Source organism: Cyprinodon tularosa, unplaced genomic scaffold, assembly GCF_016077235.1.
Source record: "Cyprinodon tularosa strain WSP-4 unplaced genomic scaffold, ASM1607723v1 ctg57, whole genome shotgun sequence".
Taxonomy (NCBI): Eukaryota; Metazoa; Chordata; class Actinopteri; order Cyprinodontiformes; family Cyprinodontidae; genus Cyprinodon; species Cyprinodon tularosa.
The window spans coordinates 1,810,180-1,829,715 of NW_024039307.1; the positions used below are offsets into that span (position 1 = coordinate 1,810,180).

Here is a 19,536-nt window from a genome sequence, read left to right on the forward strand (position 1 = left end):
CATTAAAATAACACTTTGAGACCATAGAGTTGTAACTTACAGAGGCTCAGTGACCAGAGAGGTAATCAATGTTAAATAATCAATATGCAGGGTAAAGGTCAGCATATTAAGGGTTACTATTCACTTAAACAATAATAATTTTATTGAATTCAGCATATATTTTAGGTTTTGTGGTCGATGACTATGGATTTTAATTTGAACAATATTGTGTGCTTTCCTTAAACATGTATTGTTATAAATCTAGAAAAGCCTTTGGGGTTATTTTTTCATTTAGTATAATAAACAAAATATAATTTCAGTCATATCTTGTCATATCACCACTTGATAAGTAAAACTTCTATGTTTTTCAGTCACACTATATATCTTTGGAGAAACCTTTAGAAAATGTATAACCCACCCAACAACTTAGCTTTGAAACTTTATTTGGATTTTTTTTCTATTGACTTTACATTTTGCTAAATATGACTGTATGTTTTAGACTTAGACAACTTTTATTATAACTTTTTTGTATCTTTTATGGTCATTTTTATAGACTTTCCCAGAAATACACACTTCCATGATGCCTAATTTGAATAATTACAAAAAGACCAGAGAAATCTGAATAGTTTGTTAGTTGTCAGTGTTTCCAGTTCAATTATCATTACCTCTACATTTACAAATTATTCAGGCTAACCAAATGAATATTTATCAAAAAATCATCTAATGACAAAACTTAAAAAAAAAAAAAAAAAAATATTATTTGGGTGATGTAAGCTCTTGAAATCAATGTTTTATTTATCACTCAAAATGGTTGGAATGTAGATTATGTGATTATTTTAAGATTAAGTTTTTTGAGCAGGCAAACATATATAATTATATCCCGAGCAGTCAGTACAACCAGAGTGGGAAACTGATCATAATATGAGATTTTTTTTTCTTTTTTTAAATGCTTCCTCATGCCAAAACCTTATAGGCTATTAATATCTGCGGGTCAGTTTGTCTTATTATTCTTTGTGTTCAACACCTGGCTTTAACTGAAATGTATACAAGTTTTAGTTTTGTCCAGTAGAGGGCACTGTGGCTGTGCATTAAATCTGCGCCTCTAAACCCAGAATGAAACCAGATTATGTTATCAATTTATGAATTAATGCTGCTATAACATAAAAGCAAAAATGCAGAAATATGCATTTTGATCGACAAATTTTAAAAATGTTTAATAGATTTTTAATACCTAATCTCTTTATTTGATAGGGTTCTTTGGTCCATCATTTTGTGTCTGATTTTTTAGACTCTCAGACTTACTAAAGTGTTTGCAATTCAGGCAAAACCACCCTATTCACTTATTCATTATTCTGACTTCAGCTCAACTCTCACCTCAGGGAGAGGTTGTCTTCCTCTTCAGGTCTTTTGTTTCTTTCTTATCTGTTCTGCTTTCAATCCTGACTTGTCAAATTTCCTCCTCAAAGCTTGTTTGCTTGGAAATGTCAGCCATGGTGGTGATAGAATTTTGTAGTTACGCAACACATAATCTAGCCCCTCTCTCTCTCCTCTCTCTGTGTCTGTCTCTTTCTCTGTGCATGGGTGTTTGTGTCTGAAAGAGGCTTTACATTTGCATCCTGAAAATACCTTATCCAGCTGCTTGGCCTCCAATCATCCTACTCACTGGGATTAGGCAGGTTGCATTTCTTTATTTGGCAGAAATGTGCCAACAGAGGATTTAAGAAAAACATAATAGATTTAATAGCTTAGGGTTTGTATAAAATAACCTCTAGAGAGATGGCCATTCGCCCAACTTCCTTTCTAACTATAAAAGTTACTTTTAGGTTTTAGAAGAAGGCAGATGCTGGTAAGAAGCGGAAAGACACTTCAGGGGTTAGAATAGAAACTCATGTAAAATTGAAAATATGCACTTTTTTGAACCTAATATGGAAATCACCCTTGCCTTCCCGCCTTCGTTTATCCTAAGTTTCCAGCGGAAATAATTGCCATGACCCTTCACAGACCTCGGGTCTCTCAATGGGAAGTGTGTTTAGGAAGTGTGTGTATGGATTTTAGATGCAGGAAGTACAGTAAAAGTTGTACGGTTTTAAGGAAACCTGACAGGAGAGGTTTGCCAGGGACACACAGGGGAAAGAGCAGGGAAACAAAAACAGGATGGGTCTTTGGCTGAAATGGAACATTCTCAATCAGAGATGATGTTGAAAGAGAAAGTTGGTGACAGCAGAAAACTATTGTCTTATTGTCTCTGTTTTTCTAAGCAATAAGATGTTCATTAAACATTTTAAAATGTAAGAAATATATCTTTTTATGCAACAGAAGCTTGTGGTTCACTTAAATATATCTGCTTTATGAAAAATCTAATAAATTAATATAAAAGTAATGCATCTTTAATATTTTACTTTTGTCTCTCCCTGTAGCTGTGCAGTCGCTGAACAACATAAATGACCAGATTGCAAACTTTATGGTTACCAGACCCAAGTCCCTGGAACAGGCAGAGCAAGCCTATGCTCCTCCGGAGAAAGAGTCGCTGCAGAAGTCCATGAACCTGATGCGGCACCTCCTCGTTGATGCTCAGGTACAGAGTTTACTGTAGTAAAGAAAGAGTCGTGGTTAAAATAATTTGTAGATTCATGTTCACACTTTTGACTCTAAAATCTAAAGCTAGAATGAAAACTTTTTTTTTGGTGTTTGACATGACCTCATAATGATGACAAATTTAATTGTAAATTATTGTAATCCTTTAAGTCCTAAACAAAGTAGTGCGTAGCAGTAAAAGTAAGTAAGTAAATAATGTTTATTTATATAGCCTTTCACAGACATAGAGGCCACAAAGTGCTTAACAAAATGACAAGACAAATGAAAATACATTTACAGTAACAATAGACATGGTCATAAAAAAACCCTTAATCTACTAGAACTGAAATGCTTTCTTAAACAAATAGGTTCCCTCTTAAAAACATCAACAGAATCAAGTCAGTGCAAGAAAAGCGGAAAATCGTTCCAGAGCGCCGGCTCGACCGCCTGAAAGGAGCGATCTCCCCCTGGTCCACTAAGGAGTATGAGGGACCATGAGCAGGTTCAGGTCCTGAGACCTCAGCCTCTGAGAGTTGGTATAAAGACACAAGAAATAATGTAGGAGGGAGCCTGACTGCGAAAGGCTGTGAAGGTCAGCACCGGGATTTTAAACTGGGACCAAAAAGAGACTGGGAGCCAAAAAAGAGCTTTTACAATCAGCGTAATATCAGCCCCTCTGTTTGTACTAGTCAGTAACCTCACCACCGCAGCGTTTTGAAGTTTAATGAGACTGGAACATAGATATAGGCTTTTGCAAATAAAAAATCCCAAATGTTTGGCATGCATTTATGCTCGGGTCAATATTTTGCAAAATAGTTTAACCTCAGTCAGATTGGATGGTAACCATCCTTGAGCAGCAATTTCAAGTCTGGATTATAAAGTAGATTTGGGTCAGTGAATTATACAGTAGCAGCCATTCAAAATGGTCCCTCCCAGTCAAACGCCAGTCGAATGGCAGCCCACTTCCCTGCAACTCCCAGCAAAATCCCCTCCAACCTACAGCAACTGGAGTGACCCCTCCTTCCCATTGGGAGTGCATAATTTACTCTGACTCCACCCTTTCACTGAATTACAGGGTCTGACTAGGAGATAACGCTTCAATTTAGATCTTAATGTCCACAAATCATGACAGAAAGAATATTTTAGTACAAAGGTTAATGTTTAAAAAAGAAATGACAAGCCAAATACCAACCAAGGACCCGACAAGGGCCCATCAAGGGAAGTGTATTAATTATATACAGTAGACTATTCTTCTACTTAAGCTTATGTTTTGTTGCCATGCCTTGTTTCATTTTTTGTAACCTCTAGCTGGTTTTCTTGGGGATTACCTGACTAATAGCTGTCCTGTCAGAATTCCCCACCAACTTGTGACTCTCTTCCGAAGCTACAATAGATGACCCAGGTGCTTCTCAGTTTAAGCCAGTTCTTTTATGGTCCTATTAGGCAAGCAGTGGTGTAATACTCTAACCCTGCTTTAAACTTCTCCTCAACTGGAAATCTGTCCTGTATGCTGTGTTCCTAGCTATTAAAGGTGCTGTTTGTGACAAACTCTCTCTTTGTACTGTACTTAGAACAGGTCTTTTTAAACTGAGTCTGAATTGCACAAAGGTGTAATCTACTCACTGGGTAGATAAACCCCATAACTAGTTGCTTAGATTTTATTAAGGAGGATTTGAGTAAAAGTAGACTGCATACTAGTTCTCGGCATGTTTTTCAGGTTTTATATGAAATCGATTTTTATACTGTATATTATATCTTACTTTCACTCTAAAATTACCAAAGGTATGTCCAGTGTATTTAGAATAAAAGCAAAGGATTTAAAAAGTGAATGCATTGCTTACTATAGGTGTTTGTTTTAAGATTAGTTTTAAAAATATAAAAATTTGTGGCTTAATTGATTTTGCAAAAATTTTATTGATTTTCATTCATCTGTTATTTTATGCTAAAGTACCGAAGTACGCCCCCTTTTCAATGATTACATCATGCCTAAAAAAAAAAAGCATTACAAACAACTACCCACTTTTCATCCATTTCCCCCCCATGTCCATTGAGTAAATGTTTGAAATAGTGCTTTTATACTTATTTGGCTACTCTAACCCACTCTTTGCACTTCGTTATTATGGTCTATAACATACAATCTCCTAAATATACATATGAAATACTTTTACTATGCACTGTCTTTCTGTGCTCCCATACATTTCTTCCAATCGTACAAAAACTGCCAAATGTTTTTAAGAAAGACATCCTTAGCGCTTGCTGACCTTATGCTGTCAGTAAAGATCCTTTATATGTAACATTCCTCAAAAAGTTCACCATTCATACTATAAGTAGTTTGCAGTTTCCTCTTGATTCGTACCACTAATTCTTACTCTACTATTTTTACTCTATTTTCATGACATTCAACTACAACTTTTCTTAGTTAAAACTAATTGTGAAACAACATTTCTAAAGAATGAAAATCAATAAGATGTTCAAAGGAGAAAAAATTGCTTTTTATAATGTGTCTCAAATAGGATGGATATATTTTGTAAACTGATTAAAAACAACAAACTTATAATGCCTCTAGTTGGCAATTTATTATTTTCGATAGACATGTCTGCTGTTTAAGTCACTCCTTTAGCAAATCTCTTAACTATCAAATTGGTCCTATTTTCCTTGAAAATGAACTTCTGATACATGCATTGTGCAGGTAAGAAGCTGAGAGGGAGCAAGCCTTTCTGGATATTGGTGTGACTTCCTTTGCACTGATAAGGCAATTAGCTGAATCACAATTATTGTGTGAAAGGATAAAATGGGATTTCTTTATTGTGTTTCCTCGGTTTTCTCCTTTTGTTTCATGCTTGTTGGCTGATTAGTTTATATAAACTTTGCTAAGATGTGGGGCAAAAAGGAGGTGATGAGACTCCAGATTCCTGAGAGTTCCAATTAGTTGGAGGGAGGATTCATCAACTTTAAGTGGCAATATGTGATTGTGACACTTGGTTTTTAATATGCATGAATTTGCCATGCTAATTAGTTGCACGGTCATTTCTTCTTCATTTCAAACTGATTTTTAAAGTCAATCTCCTGCACCCGTCACAACATATTTGATGTCATGTAAACTGTGTTGACCTGCTAATTAAACACAATAATATATGTTTATTAAACAGATTTGAATGAAATTAGCATTAATCATTCCTAAACTCTCTGTATCTACTATGAATTAAACTTCAAATCTGTGTTTAGGTGTCAAAGTCAATTGAAAATTAACATCAGTCAGAAGACATGCAGAGACTGCGGAGTGACCCTGAATGCTCCTTCCTGTTTCCCCCTTATCACGCTTATGCTTTCATTCTTCCTATAAAAGACAGGTAGCCGGGGCTTCTGTTAATTTATTCTCACAAGTATTCTGCCAGCAGTCTTTCTCCTCTGGCCATCATTCTTCTCATGCCGCCTTTATGCCACCAGCCAGTATCAGTTTGCATTCATGCCTTTTTGGTTTCATCAAATCAAAAGGCTCCATGGAATATTAAGTAGCTGATGTCTTAATGAGGAGACTGCCAGGAATATACAAAGTTGGTACAGCTAAGACTGTTCTATATAGGCTATGCTGATATAGTAAAACATACACTAATGATGGTAAAAGAATAAAGGAAATACATTTTAATGATTTATTGTCGGTTAATTAGTCTCTTAAACTGGCCTTAGGTGGGAGTGTGTGTATGGTTGTTTGTCCTGTGTAATCCTGTCTTGGTAACCACACCAGCTCCACCGAAAAACAGCATGGATGAGCAAGCACAGACAGTGGCTGGCTGGATGGATGATTCGTGATTAATATTGTGAATTTAACTGTGAATAAAGGTGTCGCCTATTAAAGCAGTTTGTGTCATATATCAGATTTACAGGATTAAAAAAAACTTAACAAAAAAATGCAAAAAGCCCCGTAGTTGTATTTTGTTAATCTAACATAGCCTGGTATGATACATTGAACTAGTAAAAAAGTAGCTGATGAACTCAGTTTGGAGCATTATTAGGAAATGTGTTTATAGTTTTATGTTCACATATTGAAGAGTTGAGTTATGCAGAACTTCTGACCTTTTAAATGTGTTAAAAAAATTTTATTCAGCACATTTTTGTTCAGTCTTGTATGTCTAACTCTGACATACACGATATTAGTTCAATTGAATAATTTAAGAAATATTTAAGGGATTTCGGTTTTATAAAACAAAATGTTTCAAAATGTTAATCATCCGGTCAGAATAAACAAATTTATCGGCATATTGTTTATTTTAATCAATTTCAGTTTATTTCGATTCAAATTAATTTATATTTCACATGAACAATCCAGCTGACCAAAGTGCTTCATAGTAGGTACTGCATCAGTGGCAGAAAAAGGTATAAAGTAAAAAAAAAGTAAAAAAGTAATCTTTTACTTTTATGCATCCCTTCGTCTTTGTGCGTCCCTTATGGTAAAATGACTATTTGCTGTGTTTAGTAGAGAGAATTGTCATAGATTTCTTGCAATTGTAGAAGGACTTTTGTCTTTACGGTTTTAATGGTCTTCATAAGTGTAGTAACTGTATCTTTTTCTCTATTCCTGTTTTCTATTGCCCATGACTGAGGCTCAGAATCAGAGGGTAAGAAACTGACTAAAGTGGATAATTGACAAAACATTTAAAATCCTTTGAATCAATCTCTCCATCTTGAGCTGAAGCCTCATGACCATGCCATAGAGGTTTATTTACTGCTATTGTCCATCTGGACGTGGCTCACTGCAGAGCTGCTTCACGTGGATCCTCCTTCTACACCAAAGGCCCATCTGGTGTGTATCCTGCAGTCAAGCTAGGAGGAGATGGGTTGCTGAGCTTTGTCTACCGACCCTCCCTCTAATACTCCTCCCCACGCTGTACTCAGCTGTTACTGCATTAGTGGAGCTGTCAGTCATCACAGGCGGGGGAATGGTGAGCTCCAAGGGGGAAAGAGGGATATGGTATAGGCATATAGGGGGAGTGCAAACACAGTTAGGAGACCATTTAAGGTGACTTTGAGAGTGACTAAGAAGAGACAGTGATAAACAAGATCTGTCTGACCCCCTGAAACCCCCACTTCACTTTAATCATCAGTGGAGCGCTGCAGACACGGCTGTCAAGCTTAGAGAAAAACAGTAGATTAAAGAAGACGAGTATCTGTTGTTTGTGACAGATACTTTTTCACCAAAATTGTTAGGCTTGAAAACAATGGCAACACAAAATCGATAACCATTGGAATAAAAAAAAAAAAAAAAAAAACTGTTCCAGTGATGTATTTTATATTTATATATATTTAGAGACAAATGGGTGAAAGAATTCTCCTCTTGGCCTACAGTACATGCACAACACTTAGTATAGAAGAAAACTAAACGCATATAACACTATAATCTTTATCCACACCGTGAAGGTTGTGGTAGCAGCATTCTGTGGGCATGCTTTTCTTCAGCAGCGACAGAAAAGCTTATCGGAGTCAAAAGAGAAGATGAATAGAGCTAAATATAGGGTAATACTAAAAGAGCGATTAAGAGTGGGGATGATGTTCACCTTCTATTAGCATAATAACCTTCAGCATACAAGCTACTGTGGAACATGTTAGCTCAATGCAAGTTCAATATTAACGTGGCCCATTCCATGTTCAGACAAAAGTCCAATTGAAAATCATTTGCAAGCCCTTGAAAACTGATGTTAACCTTAACTTTCTTTAGAAATGCAATACTGGTAGAGACATACACTGTAAGAAATATAAATATAAAAACTACTTTATCTATCTGAAGGAATTTTTCGTAATTTGTTTTTACGAATCTTTATATTTATCAGAGCCATTTAGGTAAGAGAGTTTTAACGATTCCACTGGCGATTTAATTTACAATAGAGAAATATTCTGTAAAAAAAAAAAAAGATAAGGTTTTTTGTAATAGATTTTTTAAAAGAAAAATCCTTTTTTTTTTATAACACGTTTTTGGTTATGTTGATGTAAATGCAGTTAAAAGAGGAGACTGAATTGATATTTCAGCAGCAACTGCTGACTTGATCATATGTCCTCCAATAGTTCTGGATGTATGCCCAGGGTCACAGAGAAGCAAACAGAGGAGGGTGCGTTCTCAAAATGCTGAGGAGGAGGTGATGCAGAGGGAGTAATTGTAGGATGGGTCTGAATGGGTCAGTCTGCCTCTTTCTCCTCCTGCCGCCTCAGATGGCCAACCAGCACTGCAACAAATTGAAATCTAAATAAGTAATTTGTTCCTAAACTAAGTGCATTTGTTCTTGAATTGAGGAGGTAAGTGAGACACTTTGCCAATGGAACAAGACTATTTACATTTAAAATAAGAAAAAGCAACTGCATTGTCTTATTTCAAGAGCATTTTATCTAATTATCTTATTTTAAGAGTAAAAATGCTCATTCCATTGGCAAATCATTCTATTTACCTACTAAAATTAAGGTAAAATACACTGGATTTAAGGAATTTTTACTTATTTCTAGATTGTTTTTGCAGTGAGAGCATGCTTTTTTTTTCTATCCATGCATAATACATCACCCAGGTTCCATCTGCCCTTTCAGCCTGACCTGTATTAAAAAGGTGCTGCTTCAATCACAACCAGACGCACAAGCAGCATTAAACCATTGTCCCCTAAGTTTCATCCAAAAGTGTGACTAATGTGGGGAAAATTGGGTAATTTGGTTCAAAGAGAGCTTTTCTTTTCTTTCTCATCTACAACAAAAAGGAGTCAAAGTTTATACTCAATTGTTAAAAAAAATCCAGCTGTACTGTTGAGATGCTTGATTATCTCAAACAAGTTCAAACTGTTAGTTTTTCTTTTATATATAAATAATTTCTAAACCTAGGCCATATCTTAAGCAATGGTAAAAATGTTCCCACTATATGAATCTATCTTTGCTTCTGGAGCCATTTTCTCATTGTATAATTGTCAGATCTCAGAAAATATTATTCATAGTGACAGTATTTACAGAGACAAGGTCAGAACCTTGTCATTCTTAATGCTGCTGCCGTCTAGGATGCTGCACTCAAGAAATGTCTGACTAGAATGAATTCATAGTATCAGGCTTTAACTCTTTATTTATTTATTTTTTTGGATGGAACTTTGACCACTAGAATTTAATTGTCATTGTGAGATGCATGATAATGGTCATGTAGTCGGTGAACTTTTGTGCTGAGTAGATTAAAAATGACAGTTCATCTTGTAAGGCTTAAATGGAAAGGCATTTCATTATAGATGCATGCTCCTGAGAAAAATGTCATGTTAATAGCATGGAAATTATCCTAACTGAAAAGGAAAAACTAAAATCATGACTTTTACCTCCCTGGTCTCCCCATAATAAATCTTCTAAACATTTTATCATGTATCGATCAGATTACATGATTAAATCCATACAGCAGTTATCGTGCATTTTTTAGACTCATAATATGCTGGCTATAAGAAATCCACTTCATTCTAAAAACGGCGGACCACACACTAAAACAAGGGAGTGTACCACAGATGTCAGCCCCAATTCCACAGTTACAAAAGATATAAACCAAAATTTTGTTTTATTTCTTATGTCAGTCAATCGAATAAGACAGAGGATATTGGCAGTTTGCACATGTTCTAAACCTCTATTATAAGACTAAAACTCAGATCCAATCAACAGAGCAATATTGCCTAACTATAGAGCAGATTTTATAGAGGCAACGTAAAAAACCTAATTTTGCACCTTGTTATGAGATGAAACCTACAAAATGGCATGTAATAAATAAAACTGATGCTGGTTATTGAGTTTTGGCTGTGGCTCCCTTTTTTATGTGTTACATTGCACTAATTTGAACTAATCCGATAGCAAGGATCAGATTTGGACTATTCAGATATATTTTTCCAACAATAAAGGGATTGAGTGAAAAACAGGACATTGTTGTATATCTGTCATTTGGACTTTCAGGCAGTCCTAACACTGGCTCACTGGCTCTAGGATACCACTCTTTGGGGAGTGGTGGCCTAGTGGTTAGAGCATTGCATTTGGAATCCTGAGGTTCGGAGTTCAAGCCCCACTCCCAACTGCTCCTTGGGTCCCTAAGCCTTAACCCAGCTTTGCTCCACGGGTGCCACACAATCAAAGCCCACTGCTCCACAAGGGGATGGGTTAAATGCAGAGAGTTGATTTTGTTGCTCTGTACTTGTGACAGTGTAATGAAAATAAAACACTGGATTAAAACAATGTAAAAAAAATCTTAACATCCTTACATTAGGTTTCTTTCAATTACTTCTGTCTTTGATATTTTTTTGCAGACATTTGCTTCTATAACCTCTACCTATACCTTCAAGTCCATCTAGCTCATCTGACTGACAACACGGCCCAGACCAATATTACCACACAGTCAATAACGTGGACTTGACTTTATTGGAGGATTTTTTGGGGATACTACTGGCCTTTACTTTTTATTATTTGTGAAAGTAGTCTGACAGGAAATGGAATTAAGACAGAAGGGGGAAGACATGCAGTAAAGGTCAACAGGCTGGGACTTTCAGTGACAGACACCTAAAGGACTGAGGCCTTTGTACATGAGTACTGTAGCTCTCTTAACCCCTATGCCACTGCAGCACCAATGTGGTCTTGGCTTTTCCAGAGAGAGAAAATGACTCAGAATCCATAAAAAGCATTGTTTATACATAAAATGTAAAGCATTTCATGCTCCTTAAATATTTTCCTACATATTTAGATCACTCTTAGATTTAGATCTCTCCCCCATTTTTTAGCCTGTTAAGCCTGTCAGCAAAAAAGCACCAATGTAACCCAAATGCTTATAAAAGCATAGGCTTTCACTCTCAGCAAGCAAATTTAAACTCATTTTGTCCAAATGTATGGATTGTCTAAAAAAATCTATCTGAAAATATCAACGATATTTTCAATTTAAACAAAAATATGAAATATTACATTAAAGCAAACAATAGTTTTAAATAAGATTTAATATTATAAGTCATCAAATCAGTGTCAGCTTAGTCTGTCAGTCTGCCTGTAGTGTTTTTCAATGTCCAGCAGGTGTCAGTTTTCAGCGACACAGTATCGACACAATACCAATACGCTTCATGACGCCTCATGGACCCATAACTAAAGAACTTTGAGCCAGTGCTGCAAACCTGTTGTTTGTTTTGTTTGTAACAAAAGGGGGATAGTGCCATTTATGATAAAATAATGCTAAATAGCTTAATGGCAGCATGCATTTAATTTTTTTTTTTTCAAAAATTGTTTCAAAATGCAGAAAAGCAGGAAGTGTAAACTATTGTTTTCTTTGCTCCTGGACATGTTTGTCAGACTGAGTGGAGGTTTAAAGGCCCCAATACAGAGACTGAAGCTGAGGTGGTTTCTTGCAAGATTTCATTAACCAAAAAGGGCAACACAAGCAAAAATCGACAACATTTCAAAAATACTGATAACCAGGAATAATAACAACAAGGGGGCAAAGAAATTAGGACAAACCAGCCGCAGTGAATGAGTAGGAGGTGCATATATGGGAAAGAGAAACAGAGACCAGGCTTAACAGCAGATTGGGATCAGGTGTGAACAGAGGAGTCTAGAAGGGAGCTAGGGAATAGGAGACTGACACAAGAGGGAGACAGAGGGCAAACAAGAAATACCTAAGAACTCAAATAAAATAAGAAATAACTAGAATAACACAACACAGAAGTAAAACCAAAGAAAACTCAAAGATAAAACTGTAGCAGAAACAAAACAATGAGAATGTTAAACTCACGACTGGGTCAAATCTGTCTCCATACAGTAATTTACATGAACTCCAGCAGCCAGCAAAAGTCTATTATGTCATAAAGGAGCTGAATATATTTTTTAAAAGTGTATAGAGTAGCTGAAAGAGAAAAATAAATGGAAGTAACGTTATATTACCATAGCAGTGGCCTCTTTTGAAATTTAAATCATAAACTCAAAGGTTTAATTTTTTTTTTTAGCTGTAACCGGCACCTTTTAAATACATAACAATGCCGAAGTAGACTGATATAAAACAAAGTTTGATACTACTACTCTAAGAAATTCCTAATTTGACTACATCTAGATCTGAGTGGTCACATGAAATACACAACAGAAGCCACATGCACTTAAAGTAAATCAGGGTACAAATTGCTAAATATCATCCTAATGCACACTTGTTTAATTCATTCACTCACTCAATTATCAAAATTAGTTGGAAATTAAAAACTTTGATTTTTCATATTAGATTTTGAAAATTTTAAAACTCATTAAGTATTGCAAAAACTTTAGGTTAATTAGTTTAATGTTTTAAGTCACATCCCAGCAGTAATTATAACAGATTGTTAATGTTTCCAGTCCTTTCACATTAGTTATTCATCCTCTAAAATGTATTTCTGTTCTTGTAGAAAGCATTTTCATTCTTTTCTCCAAAATAAAACCCACATGAATTTAAACTTGAACAAAACAGGATTCAATACATATGTTTATCACATCTCTCTTCAATCTAAACCTTTTGAGAGTTTCCCTCAACTCTCCAGAAAGTTCTCTGCTAAGCAAATAATGTAAAGATCATGCAGCTATAATATTATGATCAGGACTGCTGAATGGCAGTCATAGCTCCAGGCAACATCCATTTATTCATTTTTACAGAGATTTCCAGGGAGCTTTGTCTTGGTCATTATAAACCAGTTCTAATTGCATAGCCATATTGAAGTTGTTGAAGACATTTCTAAGGGACTTTGCATTTTTTATATACTACAATCTGTGTCATAACTGGTAATATACAATCACTTATTGTATAGATGGGAGAGATTGTGAAATTTGTTTTGTTCTTTCATAATTACTGCATGTCTCTCTTACTTTCTGTGGCACTATTTATATATTTTTTCAAAATGTGATTAATGGATTAAATGTTGCCTTCACTTATTTTAGGTGTAACTTGCTTTACAAACATTTGGTCTCACTATTTGAAGCATGATTGTAGCCTTTCTCATTAAAAAAGTCTTGACAAATTTGTGGAACTACATGTATTAAACCAGCGTTTTCATAGAGAAGGTAGAGCTGTCATTCCATTCTTCAAGCCTATGGCTTGAAAAAAACAAAAAACCATTCTGCACTATGTGAAGAGTGTCGTTCATGATTTTTGGGGGCCTTTTATTGTCAGTGGATTCCCCAGATGTAGGATATACAAAAAGGAGTGAGATGAGAATTCCAAGTATTTAAGACTTGAGCAAAAAAGGAACATAAATTACCTGCATATATGACAAACACATATAAGATTATTTAAATATTATAGCATAGGGTACTGTAGTGCATAACAGGTTGACGAATGTACATGTTTTGGCTTAGGTTCAGTTTGCTTCTTTAATTATCCACTAATTGGTACTTTTTTCATTTTTCTAATCTCCTCCAAACTGCTTTGGATCTTAAAAAAAAGGTTTTTGTCATTCAAATATAACACGTAAATACAAAAATGTTCAAAATTTACGATTCATAAGAGACAAAATCACCAAAAGTAATATGGCCTAGGTTGCTCTTGAGCAACAACTGGTTGCTCATAAATCCATTAAATGGTTGTGCAACCACCTGGCAGTGAAAATGATTCTAAATATGTCTGATAACCTGCAATTGTTCTTTTAATCTCTGGAGGAATTATGAACCATATTCTATGCTAAATCAGTCCTGGTCAGTCACAGTGGAGTTTTTGAGCATCCTGCACTATTTTTTTTCAGTTATTTTCACCTAATTTCTGGAAAACCCAAGAGCACCTGAGCTTAAGGCCACAAAAAGATGGTTTATATTCCCCTTTAGGATTTTTCTGACAAAGAGCAGAATTTATAGTTTCATCTATAACAGAGAGTTTTCAAGCTCTTAAAGAAACAGACTATCACAAGGCCTGTATTTCCTTGGATAGAATCAAGCAAAGAATATTTAGTTGACGTGACCTAAGTTAACATTCAAATAATTTATATAAAAGTAAAATGGAGTTTCAGGAACTGATTGAAACTGGAAACACTGGGGAAAGGAACAGGGTTACCAGTATAGAACAACTTGGTGGTTTTGAAGATGAAATTAAATGAAATTATTGTTAATGTGTATATGAAGTGAAGCTCCGTACTGATAGATACAAATGACCTTGCCTGGTCTCTTCTTAAATACCGTATATATTTCTTTTTCTAAAGGTCTTCATATTCTAAACCATCAAACAATTTCATTGCAAGTTGTTCTTGCTTAGGAAAGATTCTGTTTGTATCTAGTGAATTGAACTCAGTGTTATTTAACAAAGTGATGATATGACTTTCTCACAATGGGCCATGGTTGCTGTTAGCTTTTTTTTGGTAAAGGATATTTTGAAACTGGATTTTTTATTTAATGTTGTTATTTCTGTCTCATATCAGACTAACTGTGATCACCTGAAACATGTGACAAGAAGGTAATGTGTTTTCTAAAGTTGCATAACCTAATTTTCTTACAGTTGACAATTAGTAGACTATAAAGTGACTGCATTATCAGTTTTCAAGGTGTTGAAGAATAATAATGACTTAAAAGGCCCCTCCTTGAAAATAATTGCTTTACACTAGCTAAACTGCAAAAGTATGAAATGGTACATAGTCATTAGGATAAAAAAAGGAGCCTCAGACACAGTTAGAGAACGTAAACACTGCAATTTACCACAAAACCAGGCATGTTAAGAAGGAACAGAAAAGAATAGGCAATAGCATCCAACTCAAGAGTCTATAACATGTCTGCAGCTTAATTTACTTTCTGGGAAATCAAAACAGTATTAATATTTTAATTTATCAAATTGCAAACCGTTCAAGTCTTACCGCAGGCATCTGTCTGGAATCATTAGTTATTGATTTTGCAGGGCTATTAACAGAAGTAGAAAGGAGCTAAACGATTGAAAGCATTTTACCAGCCGCTTTGTGTCCATCTCCCACTGTACTGCATCTACAGTAAGCGCTACTTGAACTTTCTTATGAGATGTCAAAACCTGGCTCTAGCAAAGACATTAACATGCTGTGAGAATAGCAATGCAACATCTTCATTGATCCAAAATCTGTTGTTGGAGGGATTTTGAGACTCCCAGATAAAGCTCATTAGAGCTATGGTGTACTACATGTTCCTCTGGGACATGGGGGGATAATGTTTCCTCCAATGAGGTAACCTAAAGTTAGTGGTCAAAGTATGATAAACTGCAATAAAAATATGCGTCTTAAACAAAATTTTGTCAATTTATGAATGGATAAAAACTTTTGAAACAACACACTTGCTTGTATGAATTGTTTTATCAATCCCCAGATGTCATCAATGTTATTGCTTAGAAGTCTATTATACTTTTTAAATATGTGATCAGACTGTTAGTTTGTAAAAAATAAAGTTAGAATATGGTAAAATAAGAAAAGGTAAAGAGGCTTTAACTTCAGGATGATGGAGTCTATAAGTTTCTACTCCTGATACTGAAATAATCTCACATGGAGAACTCTTTTTCTCAATAAGTTTAGGTCCAATGCCCTCCTTATCTAACTTGCTCATCTATTGATTGAGCCTGTGAAAACTACCATTGATCGTCTTCCTGCCTGAGAGGTGTTTATCTGTGTTTGTGTATGTAACGAGCAGCATGTTACTATGGATACATCTTTTACACTGTTTTTTTTTATTGCTTTTTTTAACTTCTGCAACTTATTTTATACTTTTCCTTTTCAATGTCTTTTTGATCAAAAGCTCTTACCTAAGTTTTACTGTTTGCTGTCAGAGCTGAAATATTTGGCAGGCTCAAACACAGATATGTGTGTAGCGGTTTGATCTGTAATGCAGGAATAAATTACACATTACAAAGCAGTGTATTTGGCTAACAACAGTTGAAGCCTCGAAGTAGAAGTATTTTAATTCCCTTTTTTCTTTTCTGAATCCTTTTTTATCTATCCATTGGTTTCAGAAAAATACGCCAAGGCTTGCAGTTTATTCTACAGTACTTGATGCTCTGACACTAAGCAGTATCACTGTGGTGCCTACCTGGTTACGATGGACAGTAACCAGTTTTCTGAACTGACTCACTATAAAAGGCTATATTAATAAAATATATTTTGACAATCATAAATAGTGTAATAATGTTGTGTTAGCTGTTTTGCTAAAAAAAAAAAAAAATGCGAGTTTAAGTTTAGGTATCCAAAAATAGGAATTTTGTGTCAGCTTCCACTGCTGCAACCTATAGCTGCAAAAAACAACCTTCCATCTGATGTCAATATTTACTTTGTTTTCCAATAGACTGATGAAATTGCTGCATGGCAGAATGGTTTACTTTAAGCTATGTTGATTCAATATAATTTATTCTTAAAATCAATTAAGTACTTGTATTTTTATATCTGAAACCTGCTCCTTTGTTGGCCTCCTCTTTTAACACTTGCTTGCTCACATGCTTTCCCTCGAGTGTTCCTGATTGAATTTAGTCTATGGAAGCTTCCAAACCTCCAAATTGATTCCAGTACTAAACTGTGCAAGAATCTGGTTAGCACAAGCTCTTTCTGTGTCCACTGTCGTAGGTATTGGCCCTGGCATCCTTAAATTATTTCTAGCGTTGTTCTTGCTTCAAAGTGCTAGATGTGGGCTAATTGAAATCAATAACCAATAAAAATACTGTAAAGGCCATGATTTAAACAACAGAGTTGGTTTAATATTAAAAACTCCAATAGAATATTACTAGAAACTAAATCTTTTTTAGAAAAAACAAAGCCTCAACAACTAATAACAACTTGATTTTGCAATACATTACAACATGCTTACTTTTCATCTACATTTTATATAACATGTCACAAAGTTGGAATAGATGAACTTTTTACAAAGATCTGGTATTGGTTTGCAGATAATATTTCACACTGTGTCCATATTTATCATGCCAAACCTAGATCCTAAACATTATTGCTTGTTCAAGATCAATGAGAAGTGGAAATTCTGCTTTAAAAATTGCCTTGCTGCTTATTATGGTGCTGCAGGTGTAGATTTAAGAGCCGGAGGTTTGGATTGTAAAGTATTCACAGCATTCACAAAAATGTTTGTTGTTTAAAACAGCAAATTAAGCAAGTGATTATAGGAATTGTTAGCAAGGAAACTGAGATAGATAATGTGCTTTATGCTGTTAAACTGTCTTCATGCACTGTAAACCTGCACAAATATTCAGAATACAAATGAGGGATGAACCATTATTTAAAGAGCCTTCTATAGCAGTGTAACAATGTGGCACAGGAATAGATCACTTACTGTAAAAATCAAAGAATTATTTCATACAAACAGCTATTTAAAAGCTAAGACACTCGCTACTGTTAAGCACTGGAATTGCTGTGTTTTCTTAAATCCCATTCCTCACAAAAAAAGAAAAAAATAAATAACAAGGGGCAGACAGTGCAGGTTAGTGTATCACTCTTCCCATTTATAAAAAAGAGAAAAGGAAAAAACTCTCTCAAAAAAATACACCATCCCACAGCCTTTATTACAGCGGGTTTTTTTTTATTTTTTTTTATATTAGTTCTCATTATGTTTTTAATATAGGCATATGAACATTCTCTATTTGTTCTGGTTTGTGATGCTGCACAGACTCATTAAGTGGGTCTTTGCTTTATAGCTGTGATAGTGTCTTATTTATTTTGATAACTTTTTCTATTCTGTCTCAGTCAAATGTGGGAAATTGTTTTAATGTGTGTGGCACAGAGACAGAAGTGAAAACAATTGCATATTTCTGCTTACCCCGCCTAGTTGGAGCCTCTGTATGCACAGTCAGTGTTGACATGGAAAAAAAAAATGGATTGGAGACTATAAATACAGATGCAAGTGTTACCTGGGCTTTAGGAGGGGAGCAACCCTGCAGCAGGACCGCTCCCTCTGCCTTTATGCAAGGAGGAACAGGAGGACCACTGCCAAAACCCTGCAAATTCACCTCCATCTGGCCAGAATTGTGCATGTGTCTGTACAAACGGTTAGAAACCGACTCCATGAGGATGGTATGAGGGCCCAACGTCTACAGATGGAGGTTGTGCTAACCGCTCAAAACCTTGTAGGACGCTTGGCATTTCCAGAGAACACCAGGATTGTCAAATTTGCTACTGATGCCCTGTGCTCTTTATTGAAGGAAGCAGGTTCATACTAAGCACATGTGACAGAGTTTGGAGACACCATGGAGTGCGGTCTGCTGCCTGCAACATCCTTCCGCATGAGCAGGTGCCTATCTCCAACAGTCATCGGGCGAGAGGCAGGGTTCACCCTGGACAGGTTGCCAGCCCATCGCAGGGCAACACAGAGAGAAACAGGACATACAACCATTCACTCACACCTAAGGAAAATTTAGAGTCCAAAAACAGTCATGTTTTTGGACTGTGGGAGGAAGCCGGAGTACTCGGAGAGAAACCATGCATGCTCAGGGAGAACATGCAAACTCCATGCAGAGAGACCGCGGGCCAGGAATGGAACCCAGAACCTTCTTGCTGCATGGCAGCAGTGCTACCCACTGCGGCACTGGGCAGCATAACTCTAGAGAGGAGAGATATGGCTAGTTGCTGAACTGTCCTAAGGTTTCAAAAGATCAGAAAATAAGCCACCTTCCTTCTCAAAGTCCCTGGGGAAGAAAGGGACTTTATGCAAGCTCCTTTGCAATGCCCAAACCTGCCCCTAAACACCAACCCTATATTTGCTCTCTAAGGGCTGTCCCGAACCATTTAGTGAGTAGGGCGAATGGACCATTCAGCCCTTAGACAGCGAATCTGCATCAGTTGCAGGCTTGCTAGATGTGGAAGCGGATGTAACGGTGAACTAGTGAAAGAGGAAACATGTGCATTCAAATGTAATTTCCGCTGATTAGCTGCAATACTGTCACCCAAACAAAAAAAAAAAAAAAAAATCACACGTTTTTAGGAAGGGGTGTTTGATGTCTAACCTCCATCACAGAGCTAAAGCAATGCACATGGGTGATTACTGTGTCACTGTGGCAACACAGTGATGACCCATGGTGGA

At 35.9% G+C, this 19,536-nt stretch overlaps 1 protein-coding gene across 5 annotated transcripts in view; it reads left to right on the forward strand.

The window, feature by feature from the left end:
• Positions 1-19,536, forward strand: part of kazna (kazrin, periplakin interacting protein a) — a 267,686-nt gene that overhangs the window by 24,333 nt on the left and 223,817 nt on the right. For all 5 annotated transcript variants that reach the window (XM_038305916.1, XM_038305915.1, XM_038305914.1 and 2 more), the window contains exon 2: positions 2,397-2,554. In XM_038305916.1, the coding sequence (XP_038161844.1) occupies positions 2,397-2,554 (158 nt within the window). The remainder of the gene's footprint in view (positions 1-2,396; positions 2,555-19,536) is intronic.